This window comes from Lissotriton helveticus, chromosome 9, assembly GCF_964261635.1.
Source record: "Lissotriton helveticus chromosome 9, aLisHel1.1, whole genome shotgun sequence".
In the NCBI taxonomy this organism is placed as follows: domain Eukaryota; kingdom Metazoa; phylum Chordata; class Amphibia; order Caudata; family Salamandridae; genus Lissotriton; species Lissotriton helveticus.
Window position 1 is genome coordinate 917565448 of NC_136070.1, and position 19032 is coordinate 917584479.

The 19032-nt window shown below is 43.4% G+C and overlaps 1 protein-coding gene across 3 annotated transcripts in view; it reads right to left on the reverse strand.

Annotated features, from left to right (window-relative positions):
* Nucleotides 1-5793: 5793 nt before the first annotated feature.
* LOC144783056 (uncharacterized) overlaps nucleotides 5794-19032 on the reverse strand; it is a 690025-nt gene continuing 676786 nt past the window's right edge. For 2 of the 3 annotated variants that reach the window (XM_078662228.1, XM_078662227.1), the window contains exons 13-15: nucleotides 10397-10493; nucleotides 9973-10132; nucleotides 5794-7689 (exon numbers count right to left, since the gene is read on the reverse strand). In XM_078662228.1, the coding sequence (XP_078518354.1) occupies nucleotides 6266-7689; nucleotides 9973-10132; nucleotides 10397-10493 (1681 nt within the window). In that variant the 3' untranslated portion in view covers nucleotides 5794-6265. The remainder of the gene's footprint in view (nucleotides 7690-9972; nucleotides 10133-10396; nucleotides 10494-19032) is intronic. The other variant, XM_078662229.1, reaches the window with a different exon arrangement.

Here is a 19032-nt window from a genome sequence, read left to right on the forward strand (position 1 = left end):
TGTGTGTGTGACTAGGGTAACAGAAGATCCATATTAAATAATGAGGAAATTATTAGTTTGCACTTTAAATATTTCTGGACTAAACAATGTCAATAAGCTGAGAGTTCTTGCCGGGATGATCAAGTCCCAGTCATGGGATCTCCTATGTCTGCAGGAAACCCATATATCATGGGCTCACAGGGCGTGGCTTGGTATGCTCGGGATGGAGCTGATAGGCTGTTCCCGGCAATCCACTAATACCAGAGGTGTGGCGATTCTATGTAAAAGGGGGACAATGGAATGTAGAAGGAAACAGGAGGATCAGTGGGGGAGGTGGGTGATTGTAGAAGTTATGATTAATAGGGAGATTTTTACTATTTGTAATCTATATGGCTCTAATTTGGACGACGCGGAGCTGATGTATTTTATTAATGGCGAATTATCATTATGGCCGCAACCATTGATACTGTGTGGAGATTTGAACATCCATTTAGAAGCCGGGTTTGATGCTGGTACAGATCAGATCTATGCTGGTATATAAAAGCCTACACGGATTGATGCTTGATCAGGGATTATACGATGCTTGGTCTAGACTGAGACCGGCGCAACCGGGCTATACATATTTTTCTGCTCCACATAGAAAGCTGGTGCGTTTAGATTATTTTTTGGTGTCACATTCTATATTGGCAAGATCTTCTATCAAGGTGATCCCAAGAATTATTTCGGACCATAATCCTCTTATATTGGAGATTGCGGGTATTGATTCCTCCCCTGCGCTAAGTAATTGGTCTTTTGATAGGAAACTGCTACTGGATCAAGAGTATTGCAATCATCTTAAGGAGTGGATAAAAGAATTCTTGTTAAATAAAGGCTCAGCATCTGAAAGAGTGGTTTGGGACACATTCAAAGCTGGGGTGCGCGGTGAGACCTTGAGCGACGCAGCGCAAAAGCGGAATAAACAGAAAGATAGACTTAAAAGGGATATAGGGGCTCTGATTGATGTGGAGTTAGAACTTGCACAGAAGATTAATAAAAGGGAGGATTTAGTGGAATGCCAGGCAAAACTTGCCGCTAAACGCTCTCTGATTTACCAACAACTTGGGGAACAGATGGCTGTAAAATAAGAGATATATAAGAAAGAGTATTATGAATATGGTGAGCAGACGGGTAGAATTTTAGCCAATAGACTTCGACAGAGGGAAACTCAGAATAAGATAGTAAAAATTAGAGATCTGGATGGGCAGCTGCAGGGCTCTCGGGTAAAAATCAGAAAGGCCTTTAGGGATTTTTATCAGAGGCTATATACTCATGTTAAGACCGCAAAAGTGGATGAATATATGGCAGGGATAAATTCCTCTCTAGTATCGGATAGTAATAAGGGTTATTTATCTTCTACAATTACTTAGGAGGAAGTGGAAACTGCTCTTTTTTCCCTCTCACGGGGTAAGGCGATGGGCCCGATAAAATTCCAATCGAGTTTTATATTACTTTTCGAGACGTCTTGAAAGGGGAATTGTCACTAATGCAGGGTGCTTATAGGGGAACACCGCCTGATTCGTGGTCTAAAACTACCATTGTGGTTTTTAGAAAAAAAGACAAGAATGAGCTCCAATTACCCTCCTATCGTCCTATCTCTTTAATTAATGGGGATAGCAAGATCTATTCAAAAATATTAGCCATTAGATTGGGAAAAGTAATTACTCCCTTGGTGTCTCTAAGGCAGCACGGTTTTATTGGAGGTAGAATTACTACGGATCATATTCGCCGGGTCATTACACTGTTCGATTGGGCGCAGGCTACAAAGTCCTGTATGGGATTGGCCCTGCTGGATGCTGAAAAGGCATTCGACAGGGTCTCATGGGATCTTTTTTGGACAGTGTTGGCCTGGAAGGGATTCCTGGGGTGTTTACAAGGGCAATACAGTCACTATACATGAATGCGGCAGCAACTGTTAGGGTATTGGGTGAAGAGTCTGATGAGTTTGCGGTTTGCAGAGGCACCCGTCAGGGATGTCCCTGCTCGCCGCTTCTTTTTGCTCTCTTTCTGGAACCTCTAATTTTCAAACTTGAAACTGATCCGGAAATACTTCCTGTAACTCCTTCGATAGAATCGGCTAAAGTTTTGGCATATGCAGATGACCTGGCCATAATAACATCTGACGTTAAGAGGGCTCTGGATAGAATTGAAGTCATCACTAACTTATTTGGGACTTTTTCGGGTTATAAACTAAACTTGGGTAAGACTCAGGTTCTCCACTCAGAGGTTGGCTTTCCCGAGGGATTGTTTCGGTTCCGGAGGCAGTGTATCTGGGGATTCGCATCTCACCTAATGTGCAAAAGATCTCGGGTTCGAATATAGAACCCATTTTGTGTTCCTCGAATAAGTGTCTGGAAAGGCTCAATCACTTACACTTATCTCTCTATGGAAGAGCCAATGTATTAAAAATGTTCATACTCCCAAAGTTCTTATATCTATTCCGGGCTATACCATTGGTTTTTACAAATGAAGTATTTAGTAAGGTAGAAAGGATGTGTTCTCGTTTCATGTGGGGCTAGAAGGGCCATGAAGTGGTTGTACTTGCCAAGAGTAAGGGGAGGCTGGGCTGTGCCAAATTTTAAATGTTATTACTGGGCCTCTGTGTTTCAACATCTGGGGGGTTTATTGGCTGGGGAAAGAGCATTTCTCGATCCTGCTCATACCCCGTCCATTTATGAGATTATTTTGGGTAATGAATCCCGGTATCTCCTTGTGAGAATTTTAGAGCCCAGCTATTTCAGGAAGACCCGGTTTAAGGTCTTGGAAGCTGCTTTTCTTGTTTGGAAAAGGTCTCTGTTTTGACACCATTAGAAGCTATATGGCTACTCCCTAGTATTTTTCAAGATGCAGTTACTCATAGGTGGGCAATGAATGGTGTGCGTGTGATCGGGGACTTTTATGAGTCTGGTCAGATAATATCTTTTTCTTCGCTACAGGGAAAATATGATTTACGTAGGGGGGATTTTTTTAAATATCTTCAGATTCGCAGCTTTTTGGATAGAGCTAAGTTTAAGGGAACTATTCAGGTTGAGCAAGTTAAATTGGTAAAGATAGTAATTGACAGTTGCAAGCTCGGCCAGATCTATTTACATTTAATATCTGCTCAAAGGGATGACCTGGCGGTGCAGGAGGAAAAATGGAACTCAAAATTAGGAGGGGCCCAAATTGATTTACAGGCGATGCTGGAAATGGCTAACTCTGTTTTGTTTTCGGGGAGTTTAAGAAGTCCATTTTTTATGTCTGCTTTCAATTTGTACTACACACCTTCTAAACTGGCAAAATGGAAAACGGGTAGGGGGGATAAGTGCCCCAGGTGTGGGGTTTACGCTGCAGATGCGGTGCATATGTTTTTTACCTGCCCCGTCTTATCTACATTTTTGTTTGAAGTTAAACATTTTTTTAATTATTCTTTGGGTATTACGGTTAATTGGACAGCTGAACTCGTATTGTTTGGTATGAAAAAGGGCACTCCCTCTAATGGGCACAGTATTGCGGAGTCATTTTTTGGATATATGTATGTCTATTCTGAGATTGTGCATACCATCAAAATGGCTGCATGCTGACCCCCCCAACGCTCCTGGGATGGAGACCCAGGGTTCTTGCTCTCTATCATATGGAAACTGCTTTATATATGCTTAAACGCCCCAGGAGAAAAAGGCTTGGACTACAAACTTGGAACTTTATTAAAAAATGGCTTTAGTGATTTTTTCTTTAACTAGCTGTCCGATGCTCAATTGTTTGCTTTAATCAATTTTACCATTTTTATACTGAATTAGATGGATGAATTATTTTTTATGTTTTGTGGATTGTGTTCTGTAACTGGATTATGAAATTTAAAAAAATAAAAATAAATATATAACCACTTGCTTTTTATGTTAAATGTACTACCACATACTTTGCCACAGGTGGTCCTATTAGTTGATCATGAGTCACCCATGTACTCTGCCTCATAAGAATGAAATCCAGAGAGGACTCTGCTGAGAATTTAAAAAAGTGTTCTAACATTGCACATAGGTCCCTGCATAAAGAATCATTCTTTTACTTGTAATCATCCACATACATATGAATGTGGTGTGAATGTATGTAATGATGCATAAAATGTTCTTTCATTCAGCCAATGACAAGGCAAAAATGTATTTTGTTAACTTTTTCCATTCATTTATTTTTCATGTAATGCTGTAAGTTTGAAATGGCCTCACAGAATACACAAAATAAAACAAACCATGAGTGAATGTATTTCGTAATTGTATACACATTTTCACTTTTCTGGGAAAAGGAAAATCCTTTACAAAGGGTTTGTCATGTCACGGTTTTCAGCTTCGAGGTACCTTGTGATGGGAGCCTGCAGCTTCTTTAGTGTGAGTAAGTGAAAGTGTTCAGGATGGCCATGCTGTTCATTTGTGCATCATAGCAGCTACTATTCCCACTGACTTCACACTTGTCCCCAGGCCTGAAAACTAGCATATGTGTGACTAACTAAATGAACAGTGAGGCTGAGACCATAGGGTTTTGCACCTCTGTAAAACAGGGTGAAAAAGGCTTGATTTTCAGTCCTGAATGGCCTAGGGTGAGCCTGACCCACCCTCTAGAACCGGGCCTTATCCGAATAGTCTGGTGGCGAGTGGTCGGAGTTTAATACAAAAGAAACATCACTTGGCCTAGTCTCAACCGTTTTCATACGTATCTTAGTTAAATTACCCTGAAAAAGAAGAAAAATGTAACCTCTTCTGTGTGCAAAACCCAGTCTTAAAAACATATCAAATTCAAAAAATGAAAGGTATTAGTATGCCACAACACCTATATCATCACTAGAAATAAATCCAATATTACCAATGCTCACAGTAAAAGATAACACTTAAAAAAAACTTTTTATTTTGTATAATTAATATATACATAAATTAGGGTAGGAAAACAATCAGCATTTAAAATGAATTACAAAACACACAGTTGCCTTAGATATGACAGCAAAATGTCCAACAGACTGGTATAGAGGAGGTATTGGAATATTTAAAACGTCAAAACATGGACAAGAAGACATAGGGCGATGCCTGACGTCTTTCTAAAAGTATGGGAGTTTCTGCATCTCTTGGGAATAAAGACAGTAAGTGGTCTTGGATCTTTTCTTCAATGTTCTTTGGCTGTGCAGTAGAAACTACCCATTACTGTTACCTATTAAAGTGGCAGACTATTACCTAGAAATTTCACCCACACCTATCATTTGTAAAAAGATCAACAAGCCTTTGGAAGACCAAATGCATCATAGAGGACGCTTTCCATAGCCAACCATGCAGCCACCAGCAGAGGTGGAGGGAAATAAAAGACAAAAAAACAAAAGATGAAATACATGGAAAGTAGAGAGAGAGAACGATAAACAATTATATATTAAAATATTATATAGCGTTACAGTACTGTACTGAATTCCTAGTCGAGTTGAGATTATTTTTCCAGAGTACCATAATTTATTTTATTGGTTTCATTGTCCAACTACGATTAAAAGATCTATGGCAAGTATATCAACTTCAATGGTAAATCCATGGGAGCCAATCTTGGAAAACGGCTGTTGCACAGGATCAGCTCTTCTAGGCATTTCTATAAGTTTTGAGAGGAAGGTTTTTAGTATATTGAGAATGACAGACCGAATAAAAGTTATAATGGTTATAAAAATAACAGTAGTGAAATGAAACAAGAATTTGAAAAGTATAAAAAGGAAAGTGAAGGCAGTACGACAATTGAAAAATAAGACTGCTTCCTTCTTTGTTGATTTTTTTTATCCAAAGTGAAGGAAAAGGAAACAGAAGCAAAGAAATTCTGGTTCTTTAATAACCCTAATCCTAAAGTGCCTTGTAAATATATTAATATTGAAACTCCTATTCACAGGGAGAGGTAAACTATTATATACAAAGTCCAGCCATAAAATGTAAAGGCCGTCAAACAAGTCAAAAAACGTTTTTTCTCTTTTTGTTTCTCAAACTGGAACAAGGTAACACTGCTCAGAGACTGAAGGAAATCAGTATTCGACAACCGAAAACTCCAGAACATAATGTAGTCTGTGGAAACATGGCTGCGCCCTTCACTGCTGGTACGAATGTGGACTTTCACAGAGTACACCACTAAAAGGATTTCAAAAGTATCCTTGACGGAACTGTTCAAGACTTTGACGGCATGAATGGATAGGATGCAGAGTTAAATTTGAATCACCTTACATTGGATCACCAATCTAAAGCACTGCCTGCACTGAGGAGAACAGGCTTTACCGCATCATCATTTCGGGGACTGCAGTATCCTTAGGCCTTTCTGCCTGAAAGTGACTCTTCCACCAGAGATTGGTTGGAGAAACAGAGGTGGAAAAAGGGGAATCTGGACTCTCAAGATCAGCCTCCGCATTTTCATTGCTTACACTGGAAGGTTTCTGAGGTGATGGACTCTTCTCCAAGACATCCTTAGCTGATTTGACCTCAGTTTCCTCCCTCTTACTTCTTAACCCACCAAATGTCAGAGTTATGTGCTTTCGGCTGATAAAGATTTGACGATTGCAGCCACTCATCCGTTTCACAGGACTCTTCAGGGGTTGTACCTTGGTTTGGCTAGTCATCTTACTGTCAACATCTGCCTCTATCTGAGAAGGTGACACATCCACATGTCCCTCACAAGGCTCATCAATATGCAAGGAAGTGGCTGCTGAAGCCTTTATGGCCAGAGCACTCTCATAGCTGAGAGAGCGCCCGTACCTTCTAGCTCCTTGGCGTCTAAGTGTTCTTTCTCGACCTTCCATGTCCGTACTCTCAAGAAGACTCCCATATAGCTGAACTGGTGAACAATGCAAGTTCAGTACCAACTTCTGAACACTTCTGTTTGGTGCAACCTGCTTAGAGTACATGTGGAGTCTCGAAATATGGCCATTCTGAAACCCGTCAGTGTGCAAGTTATTTTCCCACTTTGGGGGTGAGAGACTCTCCATAAATGTATTTTCACTATGCTGTGTGTCTCCTCCTGAGAGCTGGGGACTGAACATGTCAATGTTCTCCAAGGCACTACCCTCAGTGCTTTGTTTGTCATCCAGATTATCAAGTACCAGAGGCAGTTCAAGCTCAAGTTTATGTTGAATGTCGGGTTCATGATTCACATCTATGCAGGTGAACAGTGGTCCCAAGGGGATACTTGTATCTACATCTCTGAACAGCTTCCCATCTGTGATATCTGTTTTCCCAATAGAGGAATCATATCTGTCGAACTCCTGCCGCTCCTTACAGCACGTTGGCGATTCCAGTGTGGCTTCACGCAGAGCTTCTGTCAGTTCATTCTCCACTGTCTCAGAGATGTTCTCTGGCAAACTCAGAGAGCGGCGTATCCCACACGGCTTTGTTGACTTATTCTTAAGCTCATGAATGCCAGTGAGATGGTGATTAACAGGAAGGCCCCCAGCCTTCCAATTTCCTAGTTTCCCTTGAGAGTGATGGCCCTGCTCCCGTGTGGTGAACCATCTCCTCCAGGATGGAGGGCTTTGCATCATCGGAAGAGCAGAGGTTAGGAACGAAGGAGTTGCCTTATTGTTCTTAATTCTGACCTCCGACACCAATGTTCTCTGCATTTCTTCAGAAGAAAAAACTGCAGCGTCTTCACTGATCGATGATGTCTTGGAAATGTTTTCCTCAGAAACCAATTTAATTGCTGCACCTGGAGAAAGAGGAACCAGTATTACAAATATAATATTCATAAAAAACAATCCAAACACTTCAGCGGAAACCAAATATCACTCATACACACAGAATGGGTAAAAGTCTGCATGGGTAAAATTTGCATTGTCAAAGCCGGTAGGCCTGGCATTGGCAGCCAGCCTTTTGGCTTTGGCAGTGCTTGTTTTGTCATGAAGTTTGCAAACCTATTGTTTGGGGAGCTGCGACGTCCTCTGCAAATGAGGGTAAAAAATGTTTGTTGGACTCAAAAACAAACTTGGCCATGGTAGTTGCCTGCACCATAAGGGAACTGCTTTGTGGGTATGTGCTTGGTAGAATGCAGTCACTCTGTGAATTTAGTCAATGGCTAAAAAGGGCTGACCCACTGCCCCAAGCTTTGTTGTGGGCAGAAGAGAAATGTGAATGACACAATAACAGACTAATGTATGAAGATGGCCGATTGAAAGCCACTATAAGTAAGTGTATTGTACAGGGTCGGACTGGCCTATAGGGCAAATCAGGCTGTGACCAATGGGCTGGCCTGACAGACCAGCGTGTGAATATTTTTTTTTTAGTACTGGGCCAGTATCATGGCCAGATGGGCCGGTTTTTACTTCTGATTTCTCCAGATATTACCACTTTTTTAGCTCTCTGCTTCACTAATAGGCACTTATTTGTTTGTGTCAGGTCCTATTTTTTGACCCAGCCCGACCCTGGTATTATCATCTAATTTTAATAAAATCAAAGGGTCTTGGTTAACTCCAAACCAAAAAAAGTACATTGGCAACTGTATGTTTGCAATGACTTTCAAAAGGAATTGTACAAATTTCGGCTCCATCCAGAATTTAGCAACCAACAGATTTTGACTTTATGATTTTTTTTTGGAGTGAACAGTAGTTTCCTGCTTTCACCTAAATACCACTCCTAGAGTACTGGTGTCTGTGCACATATTAATCAGCCATCTTGGAGTGTTTTTTGCAATAAAGTATAACAAAAAACATTTAAAAATGGCCTATGTGCATACATGCCTACCCACAAGGGACCTTTTGCCCCCAAACAGGCAACCTTTGGGAAAGCAAACAGCTCTCTCTGTTCCAGTCTTATTTTGATAAGAGATGTGGCATCATGACGAGGAAGATCTGCCTAACAATTAGGATTAAAGGAAAAAACGTGGTACAATGTGTGTCTGGGGAGACAAGAAGTGACCCGCAACTTGCTTTGTATTGCTTTTTGTAGTCTCAGTCCTAGAGAGAGAAAATTAGAATTAGACTCAATGGTGGTAGGTCCTCAAAAGATTTGGAGCAGGGCAAGGTCTCTTAGAATCCTTTGTGGGACCAAGATCAAAAAGAACTTTCCATTCCATCGCTTCCCGATATATTTTCAGGGAAGGTGGTGGTCAGTGGCGAATCTTAAAGCACACTGGACCAGTAGCATTGGTAACAAGGTTATTAGAGTTGACGACTTTACAAGAGGGTGTTGAGGCTCTCACAAGGAATGTGTACTTTAATAAGGAAAACAGTAATTTGTTATTTCTGGATCTAAAGGATCTCACAGGCAGATTTTTAAATGGTCTTTCAGGCACTGCTGAACTTTACTAAAAAACGCTTTATGAGCTAAAGCCCCGACTGAATCCATTATCTAGTGCAATGTCTGCAGTGTACAGTAAAATGGAGCACTTTGTATCGCAAATTTGCCACTGCTGCCGAATTCTGCACACTCGGAGTTTACGTATTATAATTTCATACCACTGATCACCCTGCCTATTTTGGCATGATTAGACTCCTCTCATAAATAAAAAAGTGACCTCCAAACTGATAAGATGGTAGCTTGAGGAGACAATAATGCGAGGTATCCAGCACTCACCAAAGGGGTTGTACGCTAGTTTATCTGATTTTCAACGTGACACTCTGAATGAACAAGCAACCACTTTAGCACAAACGTTTGTATCTTACATCCAGGGGGCCTCAAAGAAGAAATTAGACAACATCGGCATCTGTAATAGGTGCAAACGCAGAGGAAGTCACCATTGCACCTCTTCAGTATTATACAAAACAACTCACACTGACAAACAGCAAAGGGCGTCTTGAATTACAGAAATTAATACACAGGACGATTTCACATTATGATTCTGATTAGCTTCACTTCTGTTCCTAGAAGAACTCAGAGGGCAAAGAGTTGACTTAGTGGACAGGAATGCTTGAGGGATGATGGAGGAGGAACTCAAAACAGGGGGACGGGACCACAGACCGAGGAAATAGGTCATCCTCTCCACCCGCCAGCATACCTTCCTGATCGTTTGGCAGCTCATCTGTTCTCAGGTCCGATTGGAGGTCCCTGCCAGGGAATTTCTGTCCCTCAAAAGCTTCTGTTACTTTTTTCTTCATCAGAAACCATCCAGTAGGCTCCAGAGTCTTTGCATCAGGTGTTGAGGAGAAAAGAGGAACCTTGAAGAAAAGAGACACACCCCTACATAATACTGCTTTTCTGAAGGCACCTGTAGGTTATTTTTTTGTGTACCAATAGTTGTGAATTAGCAAAGTAGGTCTGCCCTGGTCCAGGGTTCAAGCATGCCTTAGGTGTCAGAGGGTGGGTGACTTTATGGGTATTGTTAATTGTTCTAGTCTGTAAGAGGTTTGGAGGATTTGTGGTGGTAAAATGACAGGTGTGATGATGTTTTAAGGGTGCCTGAGTGTCAATAACCAATTCACCTGGGGCGGTCGCTGAAAAAGTCGCAGGGATTTTCGCACCTGGTTCTTACGTACAATGACGACTGGTGATGCACGGGTGCTTCTTCCAGAATGCTTCCTAAGAAGAAAACTTCAAATTGTCAGTAAATCAGAAGAGAACCATTTGCCATTTTATTCCACTGTATAGGATGTCTCAAGTTATTCTTTTCATACCACTGAGGCACATAGTGGAAATGGAAATTTTAAAAACTACAACGTGACCAAAACCATCCACCAAGAGGCTCTCGATTTCAATACAGTTAAAAAAAACTGAGTTCAGATTGCATTTGAAGGAGTTATTACAATCCAATAATTAGTTAGAGTTATCGATAAACCCTGAATTATAATAACTTTTATCATTGTTAAACATTCTTAGCGCTATTGTGATTTAATAGGAAGAAGAGCATTTTATACAACTAGAATGCGCACTACCGTAACTGGTTTACAACCATAAGTACGTACTGATAATATTGACAGCTGTCCGGGCAGAAGAACAGTAAAGGTGATATGAATAGGTGCGAGAAAGCAAAGTTTAATGGGGCCAAATTTCAAACATTACAAAGCACTCCCTTTCTGTAAGAGAGGGGAAGGGTTAGTTAATGAGAAATTACTGCCTGTAAACGTGTTTTTTGTGGTATTATCAAGGATTTAAATTTAAGGACTTCGAGAAGCAGAAGTCCTTGGTTTTAAGTCATCTAGAGCCTCCTGAAATGGACTGTTTGTTTTGTGTAGGTAGGGTATAGTAGTATGTATAGGTTGTTGGTGAGGATGCAGAGTTATTATCCTAGCCATAATAGGGAGACAGTAGAGCAGACAAAGAATGGGTGGGATATAGTCATATTTTTTGCTTTGTGGAGCAGATTGGTGGCTAGGAACTATTCTTATGGAACTCTCACATATGTGGTAGGATTGCCGATTTTTATTAAGAAATGTTTATCAGGAAGGAAGAAAATAATCTAAGGACTATACCTTCGCCATCCATTCAATGTTCTAATAGTGATGCTAGTCTGTGATTGCTGATCACGTGAAATCCCGTGGGTAAGTCAAAGGAGACCATAAATCAAGTATCACCCTTGTTTAGAATGTGATGTTTGCAAGACTGGAGATGTGATGCTGTAGCTAGCCCAAATTCATGTTTGATGGTTGACTAATAGTGCTGAGGGGGCAGATCTGGCTCTCTTTTTAGAAAACTCCTTGATTTTGTAACATGCCAATTAGCTTGCACCGGGGTTTCTGGAAGAGAGCACATTTCTTTTCAGGGCTAGGCTCCCAAAAGTAATCAACCTACTTTGTCCCAAATTCTTACTCTGTCAGTGGGAATTGAAGTTAAAGTCTTGGAGAATTTTTGAGAAAGGATGATGGGAATGGAGCTAAAGTCAAAGTCAAGCTTGTTTCTTATAAGTGGGCTAAGAAACTATCACAAAGAATATGTGGATTGTTCCATTGTTGGAGGTTGCTAAATTTATATTGTGTGTGAATAGTGTTCTGGACACTTTTGTTAGAGAAGTTATTTGGTCTTGGAAATATAAAGTAGTTTAGGTAGTATAGTGAATGTGAAACATTGGTCTATTATCAAACTTACATTTTCCTTAGTATACTTCTTTAGCGGCAATTTGTTCAGGGTACAAAGGTGAACCTCTGTTCTGACCCTTAAGTGGTACCCAACCAGTTCTGGACCCTTGGAAGTGGTGCTAAAGCTGCTTCTTCAGCCAAAGCGTAATGCTTTGAAAACTTTTTACCATAAAATGGCCTGAGAACCGATAGAAGACCTGAACTTATTTGCTTGCCAATCTGCCAGAGGTGCATTGCCAGTTCACCTGACTTTTTTGGTATATCCTGCTACGTTTTCTCTGCAGCAGCAAATCCTGTTCAAAGGAACCTCTCAGAAAGGGTATCCGGCCTTGTGGTGCTCTCATAGGCTACAGCCTGCAGCTTCGTCCCACTGAGGATTTTCACACTTCCAAAAAAGTGACAAAGTCCGAACATAGAAGTCTTCACCACTGTTGTGTTCAGCGACTCCCTGACGTCAACAATGCCTCCTCATACACCACCAGTTGCCTTGTCCCACTGAACATCTTCACAGGAGCTTTCTTCAAAACGTCTTTCACGTCCGAAGGTAAGCTGAGAACGGGCTCCAACCTCCTTTTGTAGCTGAACTGCTCTCCAATGCGGTCAGCTGTAACTTTAGGCTTATCCCCGGTCTTGTGCAGATCAGATACCTGTGGTTGGCACTTTGATCAACAATTTCAAAAATCCATAACTCCGGCTCTACTGAATGGATTTAATTCATTTAGGTTTTACATTATTTATTACATTTTCCTCAATTTTTTAATTTGTTGTGGGATTTCTCTTGTGGTATCACTTTATTACTGTCTGTGTGCTGTATAAATACCCAACACACTGCCTCCAAGTTAAACCTGTCTGCTTTTGCACCAAGCTACCACAGAGTTAAGCACAGGCTAATTAATTAACCTTCGTGGTTCACCCTGACAGAGATTTTGGTTGTTGCTTGAGAAGGGTTTTCAAACCCCCTCAAGCAAAAAATCTCCTACAAGCCATAAATCACTGTTTGAATCCAATAAAATATGTAGTGGCTGTGTTTAAGTGACTTATTTTGTTCGGGTGGATGGTAGCAACCACAAGTAATAAAGTCACTAATATCTTTGGTCCTGTCAAAAGGTTCCAGTAATTTAAACCACAGTACAACCCCTGGTAGCAATGGCGGAGAGCAGACAGGCTTAACTTCAGAAAAATGTGTAAAGCCTTTAAAAGTACAAAAACTGTTAAAAAATCAAAACGCAAATTAAAATCCCACTCCAGTTTATACGAATGATTAAAATCTAAAGAACTAAATGACAGCAAAACAACAAAACCACAATAAGGAGAACTAGAAATATGACTTTTTAAAGATTTAAGTGAGAATAGCACCAAAAAGTGCAATAGGCCAATAGTACTTAATGATCGCAGTATACCGGGAACATAAATTTGTTTGAGGCAGACTGCAATAGAGCAAGTGTTAGACCTGGAATCCTTGGTGTGGTTTCCCCTGTCTTTTTGTCTCTACCGCCTATATTTTAGACTGTGTGCTGGAGTTCATTTTTGCTGGTTTAGGTACTCTGGGGACTTTGCCACTGCTGATCAGGGCCAAAGTGCAAGCGTTCGTTCCTTGTGTAGGAGAGTAGGGTCCGCTATCCTATGGTCACCCCAAATTTTTGCTTTTTGCTTCACTGGTTTAGGACTTAATGTGGCTGTGGGCCTGCTAATCAGACCCACAGCCTGCTGTTCTCTCTCTAAATTGTTACCCATGCACTTTAGGTGCATAACGACATTGGAACTGGTTCACCTTATTGGCCCCTGTAACAGTGTACCCAGGGCATAGGTGCTTCCAAGGCCTACCAGGGGCTGCAGCATGTATTGTGCCACCCCTGGCCTCCATATTTGACACAACTGGCTGATCACTCAGCTGGGGTAAGTCGGTGTAATCACCCCTTACTTAGGTGTAGTATGCCTATACCTAACCTAAAATGGACACATATGTCCCTATCAGCCACTCCTATGGAAGGCCTCATCAATCCTGGAGGCAGAGTGCCTGGGAATATGTGAGATAGTGCTCTGGCATGAGCTGAGCCTGTCTGCAGCTTTCGGAACCATGTCCTTTAGCTGTTTCATGATACTGCCATACCATATACTCTTAAGTGCATTATGAACCTCGCGGTTAAATGCTATCTTTGGTTTGGCTTTATCAAAACATGTCGAGTAAGGTGTCATACGAATTGGAATACTACCCCCTCGCCAGTTCTGGCGACGGGGGTAGCATTCCACCCTTCTAAAGGGACACGACATGTACCTAGCCTGAACCCCGGTTAAAGTTAAACAGAGCCTCAGCATCACAAAATGGATGCTGCCACCACAGACACAAGTCTGACCTCCTGCTGCTGGGAGTCCTTCCAGCGAGGGCAGCTTGGACAAAGGGTTTCCTGCCTTGGGAGGTGCTAGCACCACCCCAGACAGGATTTTGTGTATTGGGTAGGACAGGGCTGAATAGAATCAGACATGCCTGGGGCACACAAGGTGTCCCTGTGCATAGGCCAGTTCAAACCGGTGCTGGGGCCTTCCAGCCCCAGTCCTGGCGCGAAACTGGACAAAGGAAAGGGGGTGTAACCACCCCCCTTCCTGGTCCCACCCAGAGGAGGGACCTAGTAGGTGATCCGGCCCCCCAGATTCGAATAAGAGTGGGAGCTGTGTCCTGAGACTTCAGATCATCCTGAATCAACTTGAAACTAAGAAGACGACTGGACTTCGACATTCTGCTGCACAGAAGACTGAAGAGCATCTCCCTTGTGGCCTAGGAGTGGGCACCCTGTGAACACAGGCACTATCCAGCAACTCGACGTCTGCTTTGCCGCCGCCTCCCGCCGGAGCCCGAGCCCAGAGCCTGACAAGACCCAGACTCCCAGACTTCTCACAGCCCGATCCACAGTTCCAGCAAAGAAAGGACCCGTGGAGGCACCGAGAGACGTGGGACCGGACCTCTTGAAAGACCCCCGAGAAGCTGACTGCGCAGCACCCGAGGCACCCTCGACGCTGTGCTTTGGGGTTTGAGAAGCCCCAACCTCGAGCAGCCCTTGCACCGAAGATCAGCCCCCCAGCATCTCCACGATCTGCGTGGGGCCCTTTTGCACTGTGCCACTCGACGCGCCATCCCGGCCACTTGCCACGTGGCTAGCGGCCATCTTGGCGACGAAAACGACAAACTACACCGCTGGTCTGGTTGCTCCAGATTGGCCCTTGCTCCCCTGAAAAGGAGCACCCGCTCTGACCTTGCTGGTCCGATTGAGAAGCTTGAATCACTTCCTGCGTGGCTTGCTTTAGCCAAGGCCTGTTTGCTCCAATCAAGTTGCCGACACCGCCATCAGCGAGAACCTACGTGGGGCAGCTCGTGACAGACTCCTGGACGTCCTGGACCTCTTCGTGTCCACGTGGCCGCAGAGACAATCTTCATGACATCACCTGTTTGCACCCGACATCGCCTGGTTCCTTCCTGGTTCCACGGTAGTCACTGGCTAGTGACTTTGAACATTGTCCCCTCTGCTTTCAGGTCTTCACCTCTTCAGATCCACCCTTGGATCCACCGGAACTCTTCACATCGAGCCGCCTGCAGCATCTTCAGCTCCAAGCACCATCGACCTGCGTGACGAAACCCGACACTACTTCGACCCTGTGCACCCGCTTCCTGTGGGTGAGGTAACTCAGCAACGCCGGTGTTCCCACACTGGTATACACCTCTAGTGTCTGTGTCTAAAGTTTCATCCTTCTGGGTCACTCGGAAGGTTCCTTAATAACTAACTTTGTAACTTTTACGCACCATTGACATTGCATTGGTAAAGCGTGCACTTTCCGCACTGCACCCGAGTCCCGCGGGCCTTTCCAGACTTCTTCACTGCTAGTCCCGAACAGCTCCAGCGATTCCCCAGGCCCTAGGCCTCTTCACTTTCCCCATAGTGGTTCTTATACCACTATTTTAGTATATGGTTTAAGTGGCCCCTAGGGCTCATCCATAATTGTGCAACTTTTGTGTATTTAAACTGTGTTTTGTTTTAACGCATTTGCTTCTGTGCTCATAAAGAGTATCAGGGTTATTTGTAGAAATAAATCTATATATATTTTCAATATATATCTGTGTGGTGTCCTTTCATTTGGTATTCAAGGGATTGTGTATGGTAAAACAGCTTGCTTCACATGCCTTTACAGAGTTTAGCCTAAGACTGCTTAGTCCATGCTACCCCTAGGATAGCTTGTCTATAAGGTTGACTTTACAACCTGCACCATAAGGGTTGCTTGGCATGGTACAAGGTGATCACTAGAACTAGTGAGCATCATATACCAGGCCAACTTCTCACATTGGTGGCAGCGGTGGGATTTGAGCTTGCTGTTTTACCATTACAATCTTTGAAAATATCATTTGAAAGATCATACAGGTACCTGATAGGTACACTAAAACAAGACTAGATATACTTAAGTTCTACTGAACTTAGTTGTTGTAGAGGATAGGGAGTAGCACACCCTGACTACAACTACTAGATAGGTTTTGTAGGAAAACACAAGTGTAGGTAGATTGCAACACATCCACCACACTAGAGCAATGTCTGGAGCAGAGGGATCCACTGGACCCATCTCTGTTGAGTGACCCTCCAAGGGCACCATCCAAATTTGCTATCTTTCCATTTAAGGAACTGAGGCAACTGTGTTCCATGAGAGGAATCAAAACAGGTCCTACTCCTACAGCAGGACACCTCAGAGAGCTTTTAGACCAGTCTGAAGCTCTAAAGAACTCTAAACCAGGCTCCTCAGGGACTGGTGATGGAGGTTCTCCTTCTGAAGAAGAAAACACTGATGCCCCTGCCCCTGTTATCCACATAGATGAGGAAGGCCAGGTCACTGGAGATACTCAGCCAGAGGATGAGGAAGAAGAGGAGGAGGAGGAAGAAAGTGGGTCTGATGATGAGAGAAATAGCCAGGAGTTGGTCAGCAGGCTTAATCAGGCTAACTTACGCTTATTTGGGACTGAAGGTGGGTCCAACCCCTTCAGACTCCCAAGTGGACTTAACCAAGAGCATAGGAGGAGGAGGAATCACTCAGGTGAATCCAATACTTCCCATGTTTCTAGAGGTTCTCATGGCAACTCCAGAAGGGAGCTGACTAGCCCTCAGAGAAGGGAACATGAGGCCAAAATGAGAGAGGCTGAACTTAGGATCCAGAAGCAAGAATTAGAAGTTGCCCTAGCCAAAGAGAAACTTGCTAGAGCAAGGCAGCCTAGAGAGAGTGGATTAGGATCCACTGGTGGCAGCATTATCCCTAAGGATAAAGACAGGTCCTATGACAATAGAAACCTGAGTAAGATTGTGCCCCCCTACAAAGTTGGGGATGATATCCACAAATGGATGACTGCACTTGAGAGAGCTTGCAAAGTACAGCAGGTCCCTCAGGATCAGTGGGCAGCAATCTTGTGGCTCTCCTTTGAAGGTAGAGGCCGAGACAGACTCCTCACAGTTAGTGATGGGGATTCTAGAAACTACCTGGTCCTGAAGAGTGCTCTGATTGATGGGTTAGGCTTAACCACTGAACAGTACAGGTTAATGTTCAGAGATACCCAGAAGACACAGACTCAGGACTGGTCTGAATTTGTTGAATGTGCCACTAAGGCTCTGGAGGGCTGGTTGCTGGGAAGTAAGGTTACAGACTATGAAGGATTGTACAATTTGCTTATGAGAGAACAGATTTTAAATAACTGTCAGAACCAGCAGTTGCATCAACATTTGGTTGACTCAGATCTAACCTCTCCCCAAGAATTGGGAAAGAGGGCAGACAAATGGGTTAGAACCAGAGTTAAGCAAAAGAACCAGAACCAGGGTGATGACCAAAAGAAAACAGACCAGAAGGGTGGGGAGCAGAAAGCTAAAGACCAGAAGTGTTCAACAGGGCCCCAAACTAATACTGAGGGTGGGTCCCAAACTTCCAAGAAGAAGAAGAAAGAAGGTCAAAGAAACCCCTGGTGTAGCTTTTGCAAAAACACCACTCACTGGACAAGTGATTATAAAAAGGGTGGAGCCCCCAACACTGCAGCCCCTAAGGCACCTGCACCCACTAGTACAGTTGGCAGTGTTGGTCCACAGACTAAGGGGGTAGTGGGTATCACCTTGGGAACTGAGGGAGATTCTGACCTAGTCAGAATCCCCACACAGGCTGTTCTGATTTGTGATGGGGAGATTGATTTTTCCCCTACTGTCAGTCCCAATAATTTGGGCAAGTACAGACAGACACCTCTGATTAATAAAAAAGTGGCTCAAGCATACAGGGACACATGTGCCAGTGTCACTATGGTGACGCCTAGCTTTGTGGACCCGGGACAATACATACCAGGTGATAATTACCTGGTGACCAATGCCAGCAATGTCACTACTACACATAGTGTGGCAATTGTTAACTTTTCCTGGGGAGGGGTAACTGCCCTAAAAAGAGTTGTGGTTAGTGCTGATCTCCCAGTAGAATGTTTGTTGGGCAATGACCTGGAGAGCTCTCTATGGTCAGAAGTTGAGTACAGGACTCATGCAGAGATGTTAGGGATATCATCACATGTCCTTGCTGTGACCAGGTCACAGGCCAAAAAGTGCCTCTCTGAACCTCAGGTCTTGGATCCTGGAACAATGGACCAAGTACCTTCCAAGACAAGGAACAGGAGGGCAAAGGCTGTGCCTTCCCAAATGCCTACAAGTGAGGATCAGCCTTCACAGGAAGATGATTCTGAGACCCCTGAAGGAACTGTCCCTATAGAGCTTGAACCTGATCAGGTTGAGTTTCTGGGGGCAGGGGGACCTTCTAGGGCAGACTTGGGGCAGGCTCAGTTATCCTGTCCTTCTCTTGAACCCCTCAGACAGCAGGCTGCTGCTGAGGCTGCTGGGAATGCTCAAGGTACCCATAACATTTATTGGGATGATGGGCTCCTTTATTCAGAGGGCAGATACCCCAAGCCTGGTACAGCCAGGAGGTTGGTGGTACCTCTGTAATTTAGGGGCTTCCTTCTTACCTTGGCACATGATATTCCCTTAGCAGGACACCTA